The following is a 19967-nucleotide window of genomic DNA, read 5'->3' on the forward strand; positions in this document are numbered from 1 at the left end:
TGCGTGGTTTAACAAAATTGTTTTATAGGTTAAATAAAGCTTTGTTACTCAAAGGAATTCTAATGTGTTGAAATTAGTAAAAGGCACAATAAAAGTAGCATTATACAAGATAGATAGCAAAACCTTTTGTTAGTCCTAGAGAAGGCTAGTGTAGTTGTGGTGTTAGAGTAGTGTAGTGTCAGTGTAGTACTAGGTGCTGTAGTACAGTGGTAGTATCATGGCTGTATGATCCTCAGATGCGGCCTGCTGCGTCTCTGCATGATGGCGGGCTGCCCTCCGGACCAAGGGGCGGACTTTTCACGGCCCTTCCCTTTCTCTTCCAGCGAGAAGACCGAATCCACCAGTGATGGCTCCGCCACAGGAAGTGAGTCCAGCTACTTTTTAATGGTTGCCCAGAGCAGTTGTGCAGCAGGCTTTAAAACTAATGTCTAAAATATCATGTTTTGGTGGCCCAAAAAAAAAAAATGCTGATCTCAAAAAGGCCTTGTTTCCATATTAAAACAAGCAAACATGATTCATCATCAGAGTGCACTTGAATGAAGCACCCTACCTTGTTTTCATTCCTCTGTTCTTCTTAGTCAGAACAACCTTGATGTTTTCACGGATCGTGCTCAGTGCTCCTTTTTTGTTAGTTTTCAGTTTTGTTTCTTCTCAAAACCGTAACGGGTGTCCTCAGAGAGCGTCTTCATCAGTGGCCAAGCCTTCAAAGGCTGCAGCCAGGGTTTTGATTTGCTAGATTTGTCTTTGAAGGTTCTTCACGGTTAAGAGAGGTGAGTCTGAGTCGACTCTCACCTCAGTAAAGGGCCATCGAGAGAGTTTCCCATGAGTCCTAGTCTCCCCCTTTGAATCTGATCCACAAAAAGTCCAATTCAGCACTCTGTTTCTCTTTACTTTATTACGGTTATTTAGTTAACTGCAAGCTGAAAGCTTCTAATGTGTGTTACAGCTGGCCGGCTGAAGAAGAAAGGTAGCCTTGCCTCTGCTCTCTCATATGTAATTTGTCTTTTCTGGTGAATGTGGTGGGAGTGTTTGTTTTTATATACAGTATAAGAAAATGTGATCCTTCTGTTTATTTAAAAAGATAGTCCACCCAAAAATGAAAATTTTGTCATCATTTACTCACCCTCAATTTGTTTCAAATCTGGAAGAGTTTCTGTCTTCTGTTGAACACAAAATTAGGTATTTTGAAGGATGTTGGACACACATTTGATGGTACAGTAGCCATTGCTTTCCATTGTATGGTTAAAATGCTATGGAAGTCAATGGCTACCATCAACTGTTTTTTTCAACAGATTTTTCACATTCTTCAAAATATAATCTTTTGTGTTCGATGGAAGCAAGAAACTCTTTCAGGTTTGAAACAACATGAGGGTGAATGAATGATAGAAATGACAGAATTGTCATTTTTTGGGGTTGGACTAACACTTTAATGCTTGATCCAACTGTATATTTCCACAGTAGCTTTCCTCTGTGGCCTGCCTGCACTAGATATTTCTCTCCCTCAGTCTGTTTTCCTAAACTTAACACATTCACATGCTGAAAATGAAGTGTGGGGAGGACGTGTTGGTTTTCACATTTCCCAAATCTTGGGGAATTGGTACAATGTACCCTTTTGTTAAAAACAACTGACTGGAGAGTGCTGTTAGTGTATCTCTGTCTTCCTCACTAACAGCATGTTCCTGAATGGGTTCTGGAGGTGACAACACTCTCTCTGTGTGTGTGTGCGGGTTAGTGTATCTCTGTCTGAAAACACAAAGAAGGATGGGTGTAGAGCAAAAGTCCTTGATCTGGTTTCTGGAGATTTTCCTTTCCACAGAGTTTAGCCTCAATCCTAATCAGTCACACCGAGTCCGGCTAGTCAAGGTCACTTGATTGAATCTACAGCTAGGTGTGTTGGAACTGAAACTGTGTTCAAGTCCTTCTGGGAAGTTCCTCCTCACAAGTTCAGAAATCATGAAATTGTGAAGTGATTCTGCTCAGAATAAGATAGACTCGCAGGACAGTTTCATTATTCTCTCTCTTTATTTTCACTTACAGACTAAGACGGAAAGAGCTAATAAAACAAAATAAAGAAGAGCAATAATGAACATTAGGTGTGTAATTTGGTGTGTTTTATCACTCAGTGCTTCTAATGGAGAATGATGAGAAGCGTACAGTACTTTGGTCTCCTCCTAAACCAAACTGACTAGTGCAAGCTTTATATTTCTTCTTCTCTAACAGTACACACAGAATCTGTACATATTATACTGCACCATCAACATTCACAGCTTATGATAAATAATAATAAAAAAAAAATCTGCCATAATTCTTTATTCGACCTAGCCTCATTGGAAAGTCTGGGCTCAAGCACACTTCAGGTCAGAAATATCACAATCATGGGATTTGTGTTAATGGATAACCAAGCAAAGTCATATTTACCAGGACTTTCCAGAAAAATATTAATGTGACACTGGTGTAACGATGCTGTAAATTCAGCTTTGCCATAACAGGAATAAATTCCATTTTATAATTGTGATGGTATGTCACAATATTACTGTTCTACTGTATTTTTAATCAAATAAAAGCAGTCTTGGTGATAATGAGAAGAGTCACATAATAGAAACAGATAGCTTTTGACCTTGTTGCATTTTGGATATTGTGTTTCCAGCTTGAATGTGCTATGCAGTATATCCTAAAAGCAGTTGCCTAACTTGGCTGTGAGAGCTTCCCAGGTGGACTTGAATCTAGCATTATCCTGCGTTTCTGACTATTAAATATGCCTTTATGTTTGCATTAAACTTTTCAACACATTTGTTGTAATATGAAAGCAGCATAAACTCTGTTGTAAGGTCCATCTCCAGGAGCAGGACTAAACGATGAAGGTGTAGAAGGTGTAGATGGGTAAGTGCAAAATAATTTGTATTTGATTGAGTGGGATTTCGAGCTCACAGTGTCGACTCTTTGTCCTGTGTTGTGGTTATTAGCACTGACTCCATCTGCCCCGCTGGCACTGATGCCTCCACCTCCATCCGGAGGCTCTCAGGCCTCCACCGTCTCCAGGCTACAGATGCAGCTTCACCTTCACGACCTTCAACAGAACGCCACCGATCTGCGCAAGCAGCTCGCACAGCTCCGTAAAATGCAGGTAAGACGTTACAATCTCGTGCATCTTGACACACAGCAGGTAACTGAACAGGCATGACATGATAAAGCGGCATCTCTTCCATGTTAATCTGAGTTTTTGTCCTCACCATGGGTGACCGTCTACAGCGTAGCATGTCAAGACAATTTGTCACTTGCTTGGTTTCTATTTTCGACACGTGGCACTAGGTAGTAATCTCCACAAAGCTGGTTATGAAACTTCAACTCAAACTTCAAAGTTGTTCTGATTGACTGATAGGGGCATTTAGCTTTCACGTTAAATCACATTTATTTATAGAGTGCTTTGTATAATACAGACTGTGTCCAAACATGGCTTCAAAGGAATAAACAGGAACATAATAGATTATATACTGCAGAAATCCTGAAAAAGGGAAGCAGCAATAGTGTCATTATTCAGATCAATGTAGTTAAAAGTTGATTGAATTTAGTTACAGTGTATAAGTTACAAAGTTCATAAGTTATAAAACAAATCCAGTTCAGCTGTAAGTAACTCTAAGAATTAATTAGTTGTATTATTCAGCTCAGTTCAATTCAATGTTGAGGACACAAATGTTTCTTGATGCTCTACACTTTGTAATTTTGCTACTTGGAAAGGTGTCACTTTTCGATTGACAGCAACACTCAAGTGCAAATGATAACTGCTCCAAATTGCTTTAATTTGATAGCTGTAAATGATGATAGCTATGTTTTTGCTTAGTTTCAGTCATAGGAGCGCACAGTTGGAAGATCAGACATTGTCATTACTGTAAGACCTCAGTCTCAAAGTAAGGAATAACTGACAACGGACCACTGAAATATGGAAAATTGAATGCATATGCGGTCAGAATGCAGCATGATGCGAAGCCTCAGAGAAACCTGTTACTCCTTAGATGTGTATTAAAATATTCATTCTTAAGCAGTTCGGTGTCGATCATTCCACTTATTCCATGGAAATCACTTGTACATGTGCTTATCTCTAGATTTGGTTAAATGTAAAGCACTATTGGCAGACCTGGAAATGCTTCATAACCACATTAGAATGAGTGTCAACCAATCAGAATCAACAGAACAGATCCAGATGCGCTAACCTGCACCTAACACTGCAAGCCATCTACTGTAGATGTTTGTCTGCTGGCAGGGAGGAGGATTTAAGGAGGTGATACAGAAGGTGGTACAGAAGGCAGGAACAGCAGCTCTGATTTGTAGTCTTCACAATATCTCACAGTCAAATTTATTTACACACAGCAGTGAAAAACAAAGAGGATGTGCAGAATGGCTTCACCTGATATTAACGGCAGATTTGTTGCTCAATGTCCCGATGGTGTTCAGTGTGTGTGGTGTAGAGGAGGAAATGCATCGATCTCAGCCATGTGTAGAGTTCAGCATGGAAAGTTTGCATGCGTTACGCACTTCAACATCCAAACCAGAGCACTTGATGGTAAAATCAAACCTAGTTGAATGTTTTTTAATTGTGTTACTGATGATTTTTAATACATATTTACAAAAGATAGACACTGAACATTTTTTACATTACAGAAAGTTTATATTGGAATGCTGGTATTCTGTTCCTGTGTGTGTGTGTTAAGTTGGGCAGAAATACAGAGAAACAGAGGAAGAAGAGGGATGTTTGATAAGTTACATCTATGGGGAACAGGGAACATTCACATACTGTATCAGTCAGAAATGTATCTGTCAAAATGTCAGATTTTTTTAGATATGTGCCAGCTATCCCATGAAGCAGTCGACTCTGACGAGCAGAATGGATATAGAATCTGATGTCTGAATGGGGCAAAACGTCTAAATAAAATATGTATGGATACTGTTGTAAACTGTGGAAATTCCTTGTACGGCCAGCTGTCAGATTATCACGGTGACATGTTGAGCAGGAGTATGATAAAGGGAAATGTTTGTGTTGGTGAATGTGTGAAGGAGGAGAGAAAGGAAGGATGTGGAGGGAGCTTTAGGGAGGGCTGAAAGCCAGCAGAGAGGCACACGAACGGTCTGACAGATCCTATTGGGTTGTGTGTCTGTCATATACTTTCCTTTCTGTATTTACAGAGTTCCCACAGTCTTGCAACACCTGGAAACGCAAGGGTATTTTTAAATGATTTTTTTTCTAGCCTCAAAAAGTCATGGAAATTTTTAAAGCGGAAAATAATTTTTTTCTAGTTATGCTCAGCTATAAAATTGCATCAGACATTTCTCTGAGAGTGTGGTGTCTATAAAACAGGGATCTCACAGCAATGAATCTTCCAGTCATTTGTGATTGCACACACAAAAAGCAATTTTAAATAATGTAATATATATTTATTTATTTTATTTGTTTTCTTAACAGGGACATTGTACATTAATAAAACATTATTTTTTAACCAGGATAGACACCTGGACAGAATGTTAAAAGTCTTAAAATTTGAATAGAACATAATCTATATATAGAAAGAGTTTTATTTATTTGTTTATTTTATTTATTTTAAGATTTATTTAAATGTATTTTTATCTAGCATGGATGCGTTTTCTATTTTAAATAAATGCAATTATTTTGAACTTTCTAATCATCAAATAATCCTGTATTTAAATTTTTTTTAAAGTTGTTTAAACATTGACAGTAAAAAAAGTTTCTTGAGCAGCAAATCAGCATATTAGAAGGATTTCTGAAGGATCGTGTTTATTAAATAAATGCAGCCGTAATGAGCATAAAAGATTTCTTTAAAAAAAAAAACGTACTGAATTTTGAACTAATAGACTATTATTAAAATAATTAATTAAAGAAAAATTAAAGAAATTAATTGATCCAAAAAAAAAATGCTGTATTTATTACTCTACTATGTATAAGTAAGTATATCTTAGTGTGTTTGTATTTATGTGTAAGTGACCATGTGTTCAACTAGTCATTAATTTTCCTGCTGCTGCTGTGTGTGATTCACTATAGCAGGGCAGGCAATAACTCTTAATATCATACTCAATGATGAGATGGTATGGGCCAGCAGGGATACGTAGATGAAGAGAGAGAGAGGACACCGGCCCCAAATCAAGGCAGCTTTTCAGTCAGCAATGCTTTAATAAAAATTGACTGTGGAATGATAGCTACTGGTGTGATTCATGAGTGAAAACTCACATCTCTATTGTGAACTCTCTGAATAAACAGAGGAAGCTTCTAAAGAGACATCTGTTTTTGTCTCAATAGAAGCAAGGAAATTTGATCTTTTATACAAAGGAGTTCTCATGAATTATTTGCTTATTCAATTAGTGACCTAGAAAGAGTGCACAACCTTAAATATTCCCTGTTGTTTCCTACACAGTGGTTCTTCGTGTTCAAAAACGTAAAACCATTTATTTGCATATGGAATTTTCTAAAAGATGTAGATTTCAATACAAGGAAGATGAAAAATTGTAGTCCATATTACATAATATAAACCCTGCACCTGTATAGAGTCTGCATTTGCTAAAGAAACACAATCCCATGCTGCAAAAAAATAAACAAATAATTATAAGATATGGAATATTCTTAATTATGAAATAAAATATATGTAAATTAATCATAATAAGTATGTGTAAGTATCTACTAGTTCTTAAAACAAAATAATTTTGCTAGAGAAGTGAACTTGAAAGCAAACCTGAAAGAAACCTTCATGGGACATTAAGAATTGTCTGGCAAATTTTCAGAGAGAGATTTTGTTAACACTACTTAAAGCCTTTATGTATAATGCATTATAAAAGTAGATTTAATGCATTGTAATGCACCTTATAATGCATTATACAATCTCACAAATAATTGTGACCACAGTAAATTGATTGTAACACTATGCATTTTATATACAACAAGTTATAATGAATCACAAGGCACATTATGCAAACTTATAATGCATTAAATAACCCTTTATAATGCATTATAAATAAAGTCTTTAAGTAATGTGTTTTTTTTTTTACTATATAAATAGAGAGAGATTTGTATGGGATGTCAAAAAACTGATTAAACCCATTAAGATCTCCCTTTTGCAGTTTATGAACATTTAACACTGAAACAGAGCACTATACCCCAATTTTGGGGTGGATGTGAGTTGGAAGCCAATAAGACAAATGCATGGAGAAGTAGAGGGGATGTTGCAACAGTCTAAGCATGTCGCGTGGGGACGGCGAGATTGGTGTCAATTGCTTTGGTGTCGAGAGCCAAGCCGCTGGTGTCATGCAACTGCATATTGCTGAGTTAGACTATTACCTGCCTGAATGCCAGAGCTGGAGACACGGCCCCTGCCCTCATCCTGTTACCTAGGAGACATGGATATGTTGAATAATGCATGAGACTTATAAATAATTCAGCTCGAGGAGGAACTGCCACCAAATGACTCTAAAATCTCATCGTACACACAAACTTAGAGTGTGCAAAAACACACTTTCTCATTATCGGTGCTATGCAAGTGACAAAGTCCACTCTGTTTTTCTCTCAGGGCAAACAAACATTAGTGCTTACGCAATCGCAAAATGATGGTGATATCTGGCACTCCAACTCCCACACAACCTTCAACATGCACAAATTGAAAATACTACAAAATAAACTCAAGGACATGGATGCACATTCACATTAGGGCATTCAAGAGACCAAAACTAATGTGGTCCATCACAAACACTATCAAGGATAGTATACGGTATATACTGACACACTATCAAAGCCAATTCTATATTATATCTTCACATTCAAGATGACAGCTGCATATGGTCAAAGACAGGTCAATGTTACATATGGATACATATATGAGTCATCTGATGGCTGTGTTGTGATGGATTGTGACGGCTGACCTTCTGTTAAAGAGCCAGTAAGATGAAAATTCTAAGCTTCCTATCACTGTTTATAAGTCTTGTACATTAGGTTGAAATCCATCCAAGGTTAAAAAACATTGTCATTTTGTCAAAATATCATTTTAAAATTACCTCAATTCTCAGAGATCCCCAAACGGTTCGCGCGAAGCTGTTCAAAAGATTCAGTTTCCTTAAACCCCACCTTTCGGTAGCATACTGTGTTCTGATTGGTCAACTAACATAGTCAGGTTTGATTGGTTGTTCCGCACACACCTCCACGGTAAACTATGCGTTAGCATCTGTTTGGGGTGAATTATGTCTTATTCCTCTCATCACGAAACAAACAGTAAAATAAAAAACTTGAACAGTCTCGCTGCTTTTTCTTCTGTGTGGGTGTATTCAAGCCGCGCACTTCAGTTTGAATCTGAATAGCGCGTTCAACGCGGGGGCGTGGTCTCATTAGATATAATGAAGGGAGACGTGAAAAACGGACATCGCGTTGTTTTCATATGGATTACTTTATCACAGAATATCTGTTTTCGGCAGCACTTGTTTAGTTTTAAAGTAGACATGTCAAACTTTCTATAGATATCTCTCTCATGTCTCTTCGTTGAGTATTCACGGAGTTACACTTCATTTTAATGACGTGTTCGTAAATGAAGATCAGCGCAGACAGGCTGCAGACAGCACACATACTGATAAGACGCTCGGGAGAAAACAGACACATAACTTCATAATCATACTTTGCGTTGTGATTCCGAGATGCTCGTTGTTCTAAATAAAGTTGGTAATGAACCCTCTTTTATGGCCAAACGCTTTGAAAATCCCGCCTTGTACTCACCGAGATTAGAAAAGCAGTCATCAGTGAAATGTTGTGGACACAACAAAAGGGATTTGTTGTACTGCTCTGGTATTGTGGTAAATATGAATTTTAGCCATTGGTTCTTCTGATCTTCATTCTTTGGCAGTGAAAATAAAACAAACTTGCCTTTACAATTAAAAACACTGTCTCCTCGACATGATGCTCTCACACCAACCAGAGCGTCTGTGTGGGGGGTGGGGCAGGTCACAGTTTTGTTTCTCTCAAGATGGTAGGCGGAGATTATTATGCAAAGTGTTCCTAGTGACGTACATAGAGATGGGCAAAAGATTTGAAATCTATAACGACTCGTTTCAGTGATTCAGAGTCGACTCCTTACTTAAGAAGCCAATAACTTTATAAATCGTGTACTTTTTGGTTTAATTACTTTGCACATTGTTTACACTGATGGACAGCTACATCATACACTGTAATACTGGTAATTTTTGATTTCCCATCTGTGTGGCTCCTAAACGCTCCCACACTGATACACCTGAAACCTCTGACGACTAGATTAATACTGAACATAGAAGGGCTGCGATTGGTTGTTGGGAATATTGTTCTAGTAACACCATAGGAGGTTGATTAAGTAACATGTCCTACATTTATATAAATCACCTCAAGCAGTGGTTCTCAAATCTTTTGACCCAGAGCCTCTGCTGTCCAACACAATATTTTACCACTCCTCCCCCATGTTGGCATGTATTATAACTTTAAAAAAGCTGCTTAAAACTTTAATTTCCCTTTCATTCTAAAGTTGTCCTTTGGCCCCCTTGGAAATTTGATGAGGACCCCTAGTGGACCCTGGCCCTCTGGTTTGATAATTATACACACACAAAAAAATAGCTATAAAAAAAAAAAAATCACTCAGAAATTACTAGAAAATTTCACAAATAATTACAGTAAAAAGCTTCCTCTAGCAGCTTCATTTGATTTACACAGCCATACATGTTTATGATATGCATTTACGTGATGAAGGCATAGCTATCTAGTCTTTGTAATGTGTTCAGCAAAACATTTATAACATTTACGATGTGTTTCGAAATAGTTATCTAAATTGCCATTGCACAGAATTTAATTGGTTTGTGTTTGTGTGTAGTTGCAGAACCAGGACTCCATACGCAGTCTACTGAAGAGGACCGAGACAGAGCTGAGTCTGCGTCTATCAGATGCGCTGAGGAAACAGGAAGACCCTCTCCAGAGACAGCGCCTCCTAGTGGAAGAGGAGAGACTAAAATACCTGAACGAGGAGGAACTCATCATTCAGCAACTGCAGTGCGTCTGGCACACAATATGTGCTATAATACTGCCATCTGAGGCGCTAGCTTAGTGAAACTGCTGCATAATGCTGAAAAAAATAATTTCACATTTATTTTTATTGCACGGGTTCTCATCAACTCTTACCCGAATGTGAATAAATGCATAACAATGAGGCATAAACAGTCTCAGTTATAGACCTGCAGACCTGCACCTCAGCTTTAGCTCGTCCAAACAACGGACAGCATCTCATTGATTTATTTTCTTCCAATTAAAAGCAGCAGGGTGACTAAATCCGCCTCTTCAACCCGCTGCCAGATCAGTCGTGTTGCTTTTAATTGATAGCGGTTATTAAGTATAGCTAACAGCCAGTTGATGTGATTCAATTATTAACCGTACGCTGTTTGTAACAAAGCATTTTGCGAGGGGTGGATTTATTTGACGTGGTTAAATTGGATTTCGAGTGTAAACAGTCTGGCTGTGTCTCAGTCGTTTAGTGCTAAAACACCCTGCTGCACTGACACTTATTCAAATGCGTGCCGACGCCACAGCGCAGGATTTTCACGCTCATCTCGTGCTACATTTTTCAACTTTTAAATGTCAGAAACATCAAGAGTCCCTTCTGTGTAATAACACTGAGGTGCTTTGTGATAGCATCAATTAATATGTCATGCAGGTTTATGCTCTTTTCTGAAACAATCAATATGTAACGAAGCTAATGTTTGCTCTTGACAGTGATCTGGAAAGGTCCGTGGATGAAATCCAGAAGGAGATGTCTGTCAATCACCGACATGTGACAGTGCAGGAGCTGGAGGAGAAAAGCTCACTGCTGAGGAAACTGGGAGAGACTCTCACCGAGCTGAAGAGTGAGACGGTCTTCTGTCCTTCACAGCCAGACACTTGAACCTCAGTTAGAGGAGAGAGTTGTTCACTTCTCTGCCTGTCTGTTTTTCTGTTTGTCTCTCTCATTCAGATCAGTTCCCGGGGCTCCAGAGTAAAATGCGAGTGGTGTTGCGAGTGGAAGTGGAAGCTGTGAAATTCCTGAAAGAGGAGCCGCACAGACTGGACGCCCTGCTTAAACGCTGCAGATCCATCACAGACACTCTCTCCACGCTGAGGAGGTAGACAAACACTTATTTAACCATTCCCTTGCTACCCACGGTCGCCCTGATTTTACCAAGTAAGACATGTTCCTGGATCAACATCTTCTGATGATCCTGGATCAACATTATTGTCCAAAAATATGGACTTAACCCTATCCCTACCCCTAAACCTAACCCTACCCATAATTTATTACTAAAATCAGTGGGAAATGAAAGCTGATTAACAAGAGTTTAGAAGCAGCTAACTCTGATTGTAAGCCTAAAACAGATATTTCCTGAAAAGTTATATCTCAGTTCTGATTGGTTGATTGGAATGTTGTTCCAGGATCAACAAGGATGTTGATCCAGGAACATGCTGTACTTGGTGAAATCACACTCGCCGTCTAGCCACATGTCTCAAATGTATTTTACTCTTCATTATTTTGGGTGCTGTTTTATGGCTTAATCAGGCAGATGAATGAAGGAGTGTGGAAAACCCAGGATGAGTATTCCAGCCCCTCTCCTAAACTCGGAGGAGGGGACGAGTACAGGAAGAACACAGACTTTGATATTCCAACCAGTCCACCGCTGAACCTCAATGAGACCAGCCTGGCTAACTGGAGCCCACACTCTGGTCAAGGCCACGGCCACTCGAACCCTTCTAGTGCACAGCGTGAGAAGGATGCTCATGGGATGGTGAGCTCGTTGAAGGGGCGGGAGCTGGGCGAGCTGGGAGGTCGAGGAGGGTCCGAGAAGGCCTCATCCGTGGAAGTGAGACTGGTGAGGAATGAGATTTAAAATGAAGGAAACCAGTTGTCTAAATGTATACAATAGCAATACCTTTTTTATTTAGTAATGTTGTTTTAATATGTATATCAGGCCCAGGTTTGACGTCATTAAATTAGACAAAGTATGAAGGTATTTTTTGACATTAGAAATTAACCTTGGACAATTTGTGTTGCCAAAAAAAATGACATTTGATAAATCCGCAATTTGAAGTATTTATTATGTGAAAGTGGCAGTAATAAAGTTCATAAAGATAAACAACCGTTCAAAAGTGTATTTTGTTTTCTAAAGAAATTAATGCTTTATTCTCTAAGGAGCCAGTTGATTAAAGGTGACATTAAGGACATTTATAGTGTTACAAACCTATTCTAATAATAAAAAAAACTTTTCATTTGACTATATATTCATAAAAGAATCATGAACTCTTTTCATAATGAATAAAATATATGTTTTTTGAGCAGCAAATAAGAATATTAAAATGATTTCTGAAGGATTATGTGACACTGAAGACTGGAGTAATCATGCTAAAAAATCAGCTTTGACATTAGAGGAATAAACTAGAGGAATAAACTATAAATTGTGGTTTTACTGGATGTTTACTTGAACAAATGCAGTCTTGGTAAATGTAAGAGACTTCTTTCAAACACACATGCACAAAATCTTACCGTCCTTAAAATTTGAATAATAGTGCACTTGTGAAATCTTGTTGTAAATGTGTTTAGAGTTGAAAAGTCTGACTTTGTGTGAATAGGCTTTAACACTTCAGCTTCTTTACCAGCTGTTTTGAAGCACTGATGATCTTGTAAAATGTAGTCTGTATGTCTTCTCAGGCAGCAGAGCGGGACTGGGAAGAGAAGAGAGCCAGTCTAACACAGTACAGCGCTCAGGACATTAATCGACTGTTGGAGGAGACTCAGGCCGAGCTCATGAAGGCCATTCCTGACTTGGACTTTGCTGCCAAGCAGATCAAACCTGCTCAGAACCAGATTCAAAACCAAAACCAGAGCCAGAGTCCATCTAGCACCAATGCCACACCTGAACACAAGCCTAATAAGCCTCAGAATAAACTTTCCAGTAAAGACAGCGGATCCAGACGAGGCTCGGATGAGCTGACGGTGGCGAGGTATCGCACGGAGAAGCCCTCGAAATCCCCCCCTCCTCCACCTCCCCGCCGGAGTTTCCCTTCCTCCCCTGGCCTGACTACACGCAGCGGAGAGATGATCATTCCTGGGAAGAGTATAAAGGTGACTGGAGACATTCAGAATGACACCCACACACAGATGATTTTGCATGTGTGTGTTTATGCATGCAAACTTTCTCAAACATTTATATGCAAGATGTTACTGAAAGAGCAGCACACGGATGTTCAGAGGAGTCAGAGGAACACACTAAATCACTTTTATTTGAGAGCAGGGTCTCAAAAATGTCAGGCATCTCATAAATCCGTGGGTGTATTAGTCATGGTTGATATTTACTCCATCAGCTCAGTTGCCTATGGTAATAAATCACCTGTCGGTCACAGGTGAATCTGAGAGAGATTGAGAAAGATTAAGATGGTTCTAGGTGTTAAATTCCCTTGCGTTTACTTTTAATTAAGATTCAGTCGTTACATTACAATGGGATATATTTTATACATTTGCAGCCTTTTAGTTATTATTTTCCGGAATTCAGTTATCATGTCAATCAAAACATAATTCATTTTACATTATTCATTCATTCAACCATATAAATAAATATATATGCTGTATTTTTAAATATTTGTATAATTATTTATTCATTCATCCATTCATAATCTAACAAATCAATGTTTATATTTTAGAATAATTATATATATATATATATATATATATATATATATATATATATATATATATATATATATATATATATATATATATATATATATATATATTATTTCTTTTAATATTGTTTCAACCATGAATGCTTTTATTTTATATTATTCATTCATTGATTGGTTGTGTAATCCTAAATAAATAAAAAATATACTTAAAAATAAATAATATATTTATTTATTAATTCATTCATTTTATATAAATATATAAATATATTCATTTTATATAAAAGAGAGAACTATATACATATATATATATATATATATATATATATATATATATATATATATGCATGATTTTTTTTCTTTTGAAATATGTTCCCTTATTAAAAAAAATGCATATTGTATATACAGATTTGTCCTCTTGTCTTTGTGTATCTAAACAGAAATCAGAATCAGAGGAGACTGAGTCTCAGAAGCCACACGTTAAGCTGAGGAGGAGTATATCTGAAGTCCCCCGACCAGCCTCTACCCCTCCGACCATCGCTGGTGGAGAGCGAGAGGAGGGCAACGAGGAGAATTTAGCAGCTGAGCTGGAGGTGAGCACATGTGTTACCTGAGGGGTCACATCAGACCATGTGTACCCTCACGCTGAAGTGTTAATGTTGGTGATTAATGTCCATATGTCACACGCACCAGATGTGTCTGGTGTACACCCACAGAGCTGTGCAATTACATTCATATACCCACACACACACACACACACACACACACACACACACACACACACACACACATTGTTGGCTTCTACCAGTTGGTGGGTTCATTCATTCATTAAGCACACATTAGCAGGCAGGAGATCTGAATTTCTGTCTGTGCTCTTTGGCTCATGAACTATTAAGCTCAAATGAGTGGTTTGACAATGTTGTGTGCTGTGCTGATGTACAGTGCTGTTAGTTAGGCACTGTGGGATTGTGGGATAGCGTTTGTGTCTAATTTAAATGTGCATGAAATCAACAACCATAACATCTAATATATGCCATCTCACTTACCCATATACTTTATCTCTAGATGCATTAGCAACTTCAGAGCAGGGTTATGCACCACTCAAATTGAATTGGGAATGCCTTCTACATACTAATTCTATTCCAGAACCTACAGCACACACTGGATATTTCTAAAAACATTACATATTACTGATAATCTTTATAAATGCTATAATTAATTTAAATTTCATTGTATGTTTTTGAAAAAAGTCTCGTATGCTCTTTAAAGCCGGGCATACACTGTGCGATTTTCATGAGATTTAGAGCCGAATTCTGACCTGTGCGACTCTTTTTCAAGTCGGGCCGATTTTCAGCATTGTCGTTTGTCGTGCAGTGTTCGTGCAGTATACAAGGTGAAACGAGAGTCGATTAACCTCACCCGGACGGCAATTGATTGTTCGAATGGATTTCTGACAGCTCTCGTGAGATATCGCACTATTGAAGCAGGGCTACGAACCGATTTTCCGCGTTTCCCTCACTGTGCATGCGCGAAACCATAAACGAAACCATGGCGACACGGCGTGTAGTGTGGACTGAAGTGAAGAAAAAGAAAAAGAGGGAGAAAAAAAACGCCTGCTTACCTCCAGTTCGCGTTGCAAAATGGATAAACCACATTGGCCACTTCTTCCGAGCCACCTGAGCGTCCAGATACGCCGACGCCTTTTTTATTTTTTATTTTTTTAACGTTTCAGCACACATAATTATATATATATATATATATATATATATATATATAATCTATGGGGAAATTATTATTATTATTAAAGATTGTACTTTTTAATCAGTTCATTTTAGTTTCATTTGTATTTTAAACAAAAACCTTAATTAATTAATTTTACCCAGGCCTACTTCAGAACATGCTTTTTATATTTGTTTAACTGATGCACAAATAAAAATTCTAACCTCTCTCCCCAGCTGTCTCCATTTACATATTACCATTTTGCCATGGGGCCATAACAGTGCATTTCTCCTGACTGACACTGCTTGAGCTGTGTTGGTGTTGATTTTAGGCTTCCTTGACCTGCTTCAGGCCAGCAACACACATACGCTTACACACACACACACACACACACATGGAACACAAACTACAAGGCTCATTAACACCAACAAGCAGACAGATTTTGTTGTCTTGGTTGAGTGGATGACATGGTAAGCAAGCAGATGTCTCTTGTCCTCCATCCCCACTGCATGTGGCAACCTGTGGAGATCTGGGCACTGCTGCAGTGACACCATACCCACCTCCCTCTTAAACCTAATCAGGCTCACAAGCTGCATCTCAAAACACCCCATAACCCAATAACTACACAGTAACACATTCATGAACAGAAATAGCTGATCTCTAAACATTGCTTAAAGATACAGCGTGTCATTTCTGAAAGTCTGTCAAATTATTTGGTGTAAATTTGAATAAATTATGGGATTTACAATTATGTACACTATGTGAAGATGATAGTGCTAAATGATTGAGTTTCAGAGTCTTTAGAGCTTTTCATGGGAAAATGCTGAAATGTCACTGTCTGAACTGATATTGATCATCCCATATTTTTCATTTATTCTCTTCAATCTCCCTGATGCTCAGCTCTTTGAGCGACATTTGACTCTCCCCCTGCCCTCTCCCAGGAAATATGCTCGTCCCTCTAGTTTACAGCTGTTGTCCCATGTGTCCTCGTCTGGACAGGTAACAACCCCTGATGCGAGCTAGTGTGGACTGATGTTGTACACTCATGCACACACATGAATCTATATGTTTTCCTCTACAATGTTAGCTGTACTTCTATATAGACAAAGAAAACTCACTGCACTCAAACTAAAGACCAAGGATGCTCTTTGATATTCCCACATCACAGTGAGCACGATCACAACTACATAATCACCAAATACTTTACTTTGTGTGTGTGTGTGTGTGTGTGTGTGTGTGTGTGCACTTGCCAGTGCATGCCTGTTTTGTGTTGAAATGCCCAATTTCTAATTTCTTCCACTGAAGGTAAAAGTGGTTTGAATGTTGCTGTTTTTACATTTTAAAGTGAGCACAGCTCTGTGATCTTTAAATGAATAATTCACCTAAAAATGTATGTTTTCTCACCATTTACTTACCATCATGTCATTCCAAAACCATATGACTTTCTTCTGATGAACAAAGGAGATGTTTTGTTTTACTATGCTCCTTTTCATGAAGTAATATGAGTGGGGACCAAAACTTTCAGCATTTCAAAAAGTATACAAAAGCATTAAAGATAACATAAATGTAGTCCATAATACAAGTTATCTAATTCCAGAATATTTTTTAAATACTAAAAGTAATATTTATGTAATTTCATGAGAGGAATATCTGGTTTGTAATTAATTTATTTTTGTTATTTCTTTGAATCAGTTAATCAGTTTCACAAAACTAGTCTAAATGATTTGTCAGTGAATCCGGCTCTTGAGCTCAGCTCACTGACTCCATGAATCAGTAAAAAGTTGTAGGGATAGTTCACCCAAAAATGAAAATTATGTCATTAATTACTGACCATCATGTCGTTCCAAACCCTGTAAAACCTTCGTTCATCTTCAAACCCTGACCCTCCATATACAGCAATGCAACTGACATGTTCACGGCCCAGAAAAACAGTAAGGACATTGTTAAAATAGTCCATGTGTCATCAGTGGTTCAACCATAATTTTATGAAGCTACAAGAATATTTTTTGTCCACAAAGAAAACAAAAATAAATGTATTCAATTGTTTCTTTTCTTCTGGGTCAGTCTGTCGCCATTCATGAGAGTACCACAATGCATGTGGAAGAGAAGATATGGTTGAATAGTTGTTATTTTTTATATTTGTTATAAATTGTTATTTTTGTTTTCTATGTGCAAAAAAAGTATTCTTTTAGTTACATAACATTGCAGTTGAACCACTGATGTCATATGGACTCTTTTAACGGTGTACACATTACCTTTCTGAGCCTTGAACGTGTCAGTTGTGTTGCAGTGTAACACATATAAAAATATCTTAATTTGTTAAGATAACGTCTTAAATGAGGGTGAGTAATTTAATTTAATTTATTTTGTGGGTGAACTATCCCTTTAACAACTCAAATTATGAGTGAATAACTATGTCGACTGTAATCAGTTCCTCACAAAGCAAGAGTAGCATGAGTCAAAATGACTATTTTTTTTTAGTTCTTTTGCATTTTTTGAATTCAGACATTGGAACATTTGTAATTACATGAAAAAGAGTAAATATAAGTAAGTAATATAAGTAAAAGTAAATGAGGAATGAGTGATTTTTGAGTGAACTATTCTTGGTTGAACGTGTTTAAATAGTTGTTTATTTAATTTTGTATTTGTATGTGTGCTACGCTACATGTGCCAGCAGTTGATTGCATCTAAGGGTGGTGATGACCACTCCAGTGATTTTACTGAGAAATCACAGGTAAGTTTATTTTAGCCATCTTTATATTAACCTTAAAACTTAATACATTTATGATTCACATTCATGGGTTAATTATGCCAATTACTCCTGTTAAATTGCAGATGCAGCACGGGATGTCCTCCACTCCAGTTCCCCAGATAGTCTTAACTGAGTGTAACTCTCTCCCCATGTCCCCCTCTGAGGACTCAGCAGAGACCCGGCACTCTGACAACACACAGACAATCAAAGACAATAACATCAGAGTAAGTTACTTCAGCCACATTGTGAGGACTCCCCGTCTGCCGCTATGGAAACAAGACTTGTCAGCCAGCCAAAAAGTCCCTCGATTACAAGACTTGGATGCAGCCCAGAGGGAGCTCCAGAGTCCCGTCCAGGATGTGACCCAGTCGTGTCCGCCCTTAACAAGCGAGAGAGCAATTAAACAGCCCCTGAGGAGGGAGCCAAGGGTTCAGGAGACTCTCGAGGCGGCGACAGTACAGAAAGAAGAGCGATTGAGAAAGTCGGACACTACATTGTCTGCCTCGCCGGGAAACGGACCCGTAGAGACTTCTCAACTGGGTGTGATCCGCACTCAAGGCGTTGGAGGGGAAAAGGAAGACATCTGCCACAGCACGTACCGTCGTCTGGACAGTCTGGAGGAAACCATTCGTGAGCTGGAGCTCAGCCTGATGGAGTTCAGCACTGATCCTCACACGGGGAACATCTTCCCAACATCCGTCCAGGCGCAGAGTTCCTCCACCAAGAGATCCGCCAGCACTCGACATACAGCAGACGGAGGAGACACAAACAAACCCGCTGTCCCACCTAAACCGTCCTGCATCAGCACATCCACATCCAAGGTTCAACCTAACCTTCAGTATCTTCTTCAGCCCTGGTCTATCTGTTTTTTCCATCTTCTTTCTTCCTGTGTGGTGGAAGGTTTTTGGTCTCTTCCGCTGGGTTGCTCAACTAGATCAGTTCTCTTTTGCAAATGCTTTGATAAATTGTTTGCCTCCAGCCTCTTTAGAAATACATTTTGTATCTTTCGCACAATAAATTCTCTTGTTTCCTCCTCTTCTTTATTAGCCTACTCTCTTTTTTTTCTACTCTTAAAATGACTTTGCAATTTGATTACTTTCCCCTGGTCTTATTTTCCTTTGGTACATAAGACATTATATGTGGTTTTCTCGTAAAATAAAAGGATGAAGCCCAGTGAAGCACTTCGTAACTACTCCTAATTTATGCGGTATTGTCTCCTCTCACATTTGTCTTTCGTCTTCAGAGACTAGTTGTCAGGATAAACCACTATGAAGCCGCGATCCACCAGACATCATGTCTATAACTCAGCTCTGCTGAGAACAGGGATGATCTTTGTGAGTGATAGAAGAGAAGGATTTGCATGAAGTCACAAAACATGAAGTTTTCCACTGTGATTCTTTCAGCCCACACATTTGTATACAAGCCGGCATTGCATCATCCCTCCTCTAACTGGTGTGTTCGAGTCCCTTGCTCTAGGTTGTTGCACACTTTTCTCGTAGGACAGATGGAGCCTGGCAAACTCAGCTCCACCTGATTGCAGGCATTAGATCCTCTTACAGAGCCTCTCATTCAGTGAGGTGCTCGTTTGCATAAAACACACAGCTAATGGGTCTCCTTGAAGCTTTAAAAGGACTGTTGGCTGGTTGTGACTCTAGACTTTGGTCTAGTGCTTGATCTTGTGTAGGTAATATATTCAGAGAGAGAAAAGACTAGAGATAGCTTTCATTATTTTGTATGGGGCTGAGAGCTTTCGTCAACTTGCGTGCAAAGGCATATAATTTATATTTTCTGAATTTAATA

General features: G+C 38.4%; 1 protein-coding gene across 5 annotated transcripts in view; it reads left to right on the forward strand.

The window, feature by feature from the left end:
- Positions 1-19967, forward strand: part of LOC127953863 (SRC kinase signaling inhibitor 1) — a 106888-nt gene that overhangs the window by 75626 nt on the left and 11295 nt on the right. For 4 of the 5 annotated variants that reach the window (XM_052553210.1, XM_052553211.1, XM_052553212.1 and 1 more), the window contains 11 exons: positions 237-364; positions 947-967; positions 2964-3124; positions 9873-10048; positions 10766-10896; positions 11004-11151; positions 11583-11892; positions 12729-13142; positions 14137-14289; positions 18090-18149; positions 18251-18988. In XM_052553210.1, the coding sequence (XP_052409170.1) occupies positions 237-364; positions 947-967; positions 2964-3124; positions 9873-10048; positions 10766-10896; positions 11004-11151; positions 11583-11892; positions 12729-13142; positions 14137-14289; positions 18090-18149; positions 18251-18988 (2440 nt within the window). The remainder of the gene's footprint in view (positions 1-236; positions 365-946; positions 968-2963; positions 3125-9872; positions 10049-10765; positions 10897-11003; positions 11152-11582; positions 11893-12728; positions 13143-14136; positions 14290-18089; positions 18150-18250; positions 18989-19967) is intronic. The other variant, XM_052553214.1, reaches the window with a different exon arrangement.

This window comes from Carassius gibelio, chromosome B3 (genome assembly GCF_023724105.1).
Source record: "Carassius gibelio isolate Cgi1373 ecotype wild population from Czech Republic chromosome B3, carGib1.2-hapl.c, whole genome shotgun sequence".
In the NCBI taxonomy this organism is placed as follows: Eukaryota; Metazoa; Chordata; class Actinopteri; order Cypriniformes; family Cyprinidae; genus Carassius; species Carassius gibelio.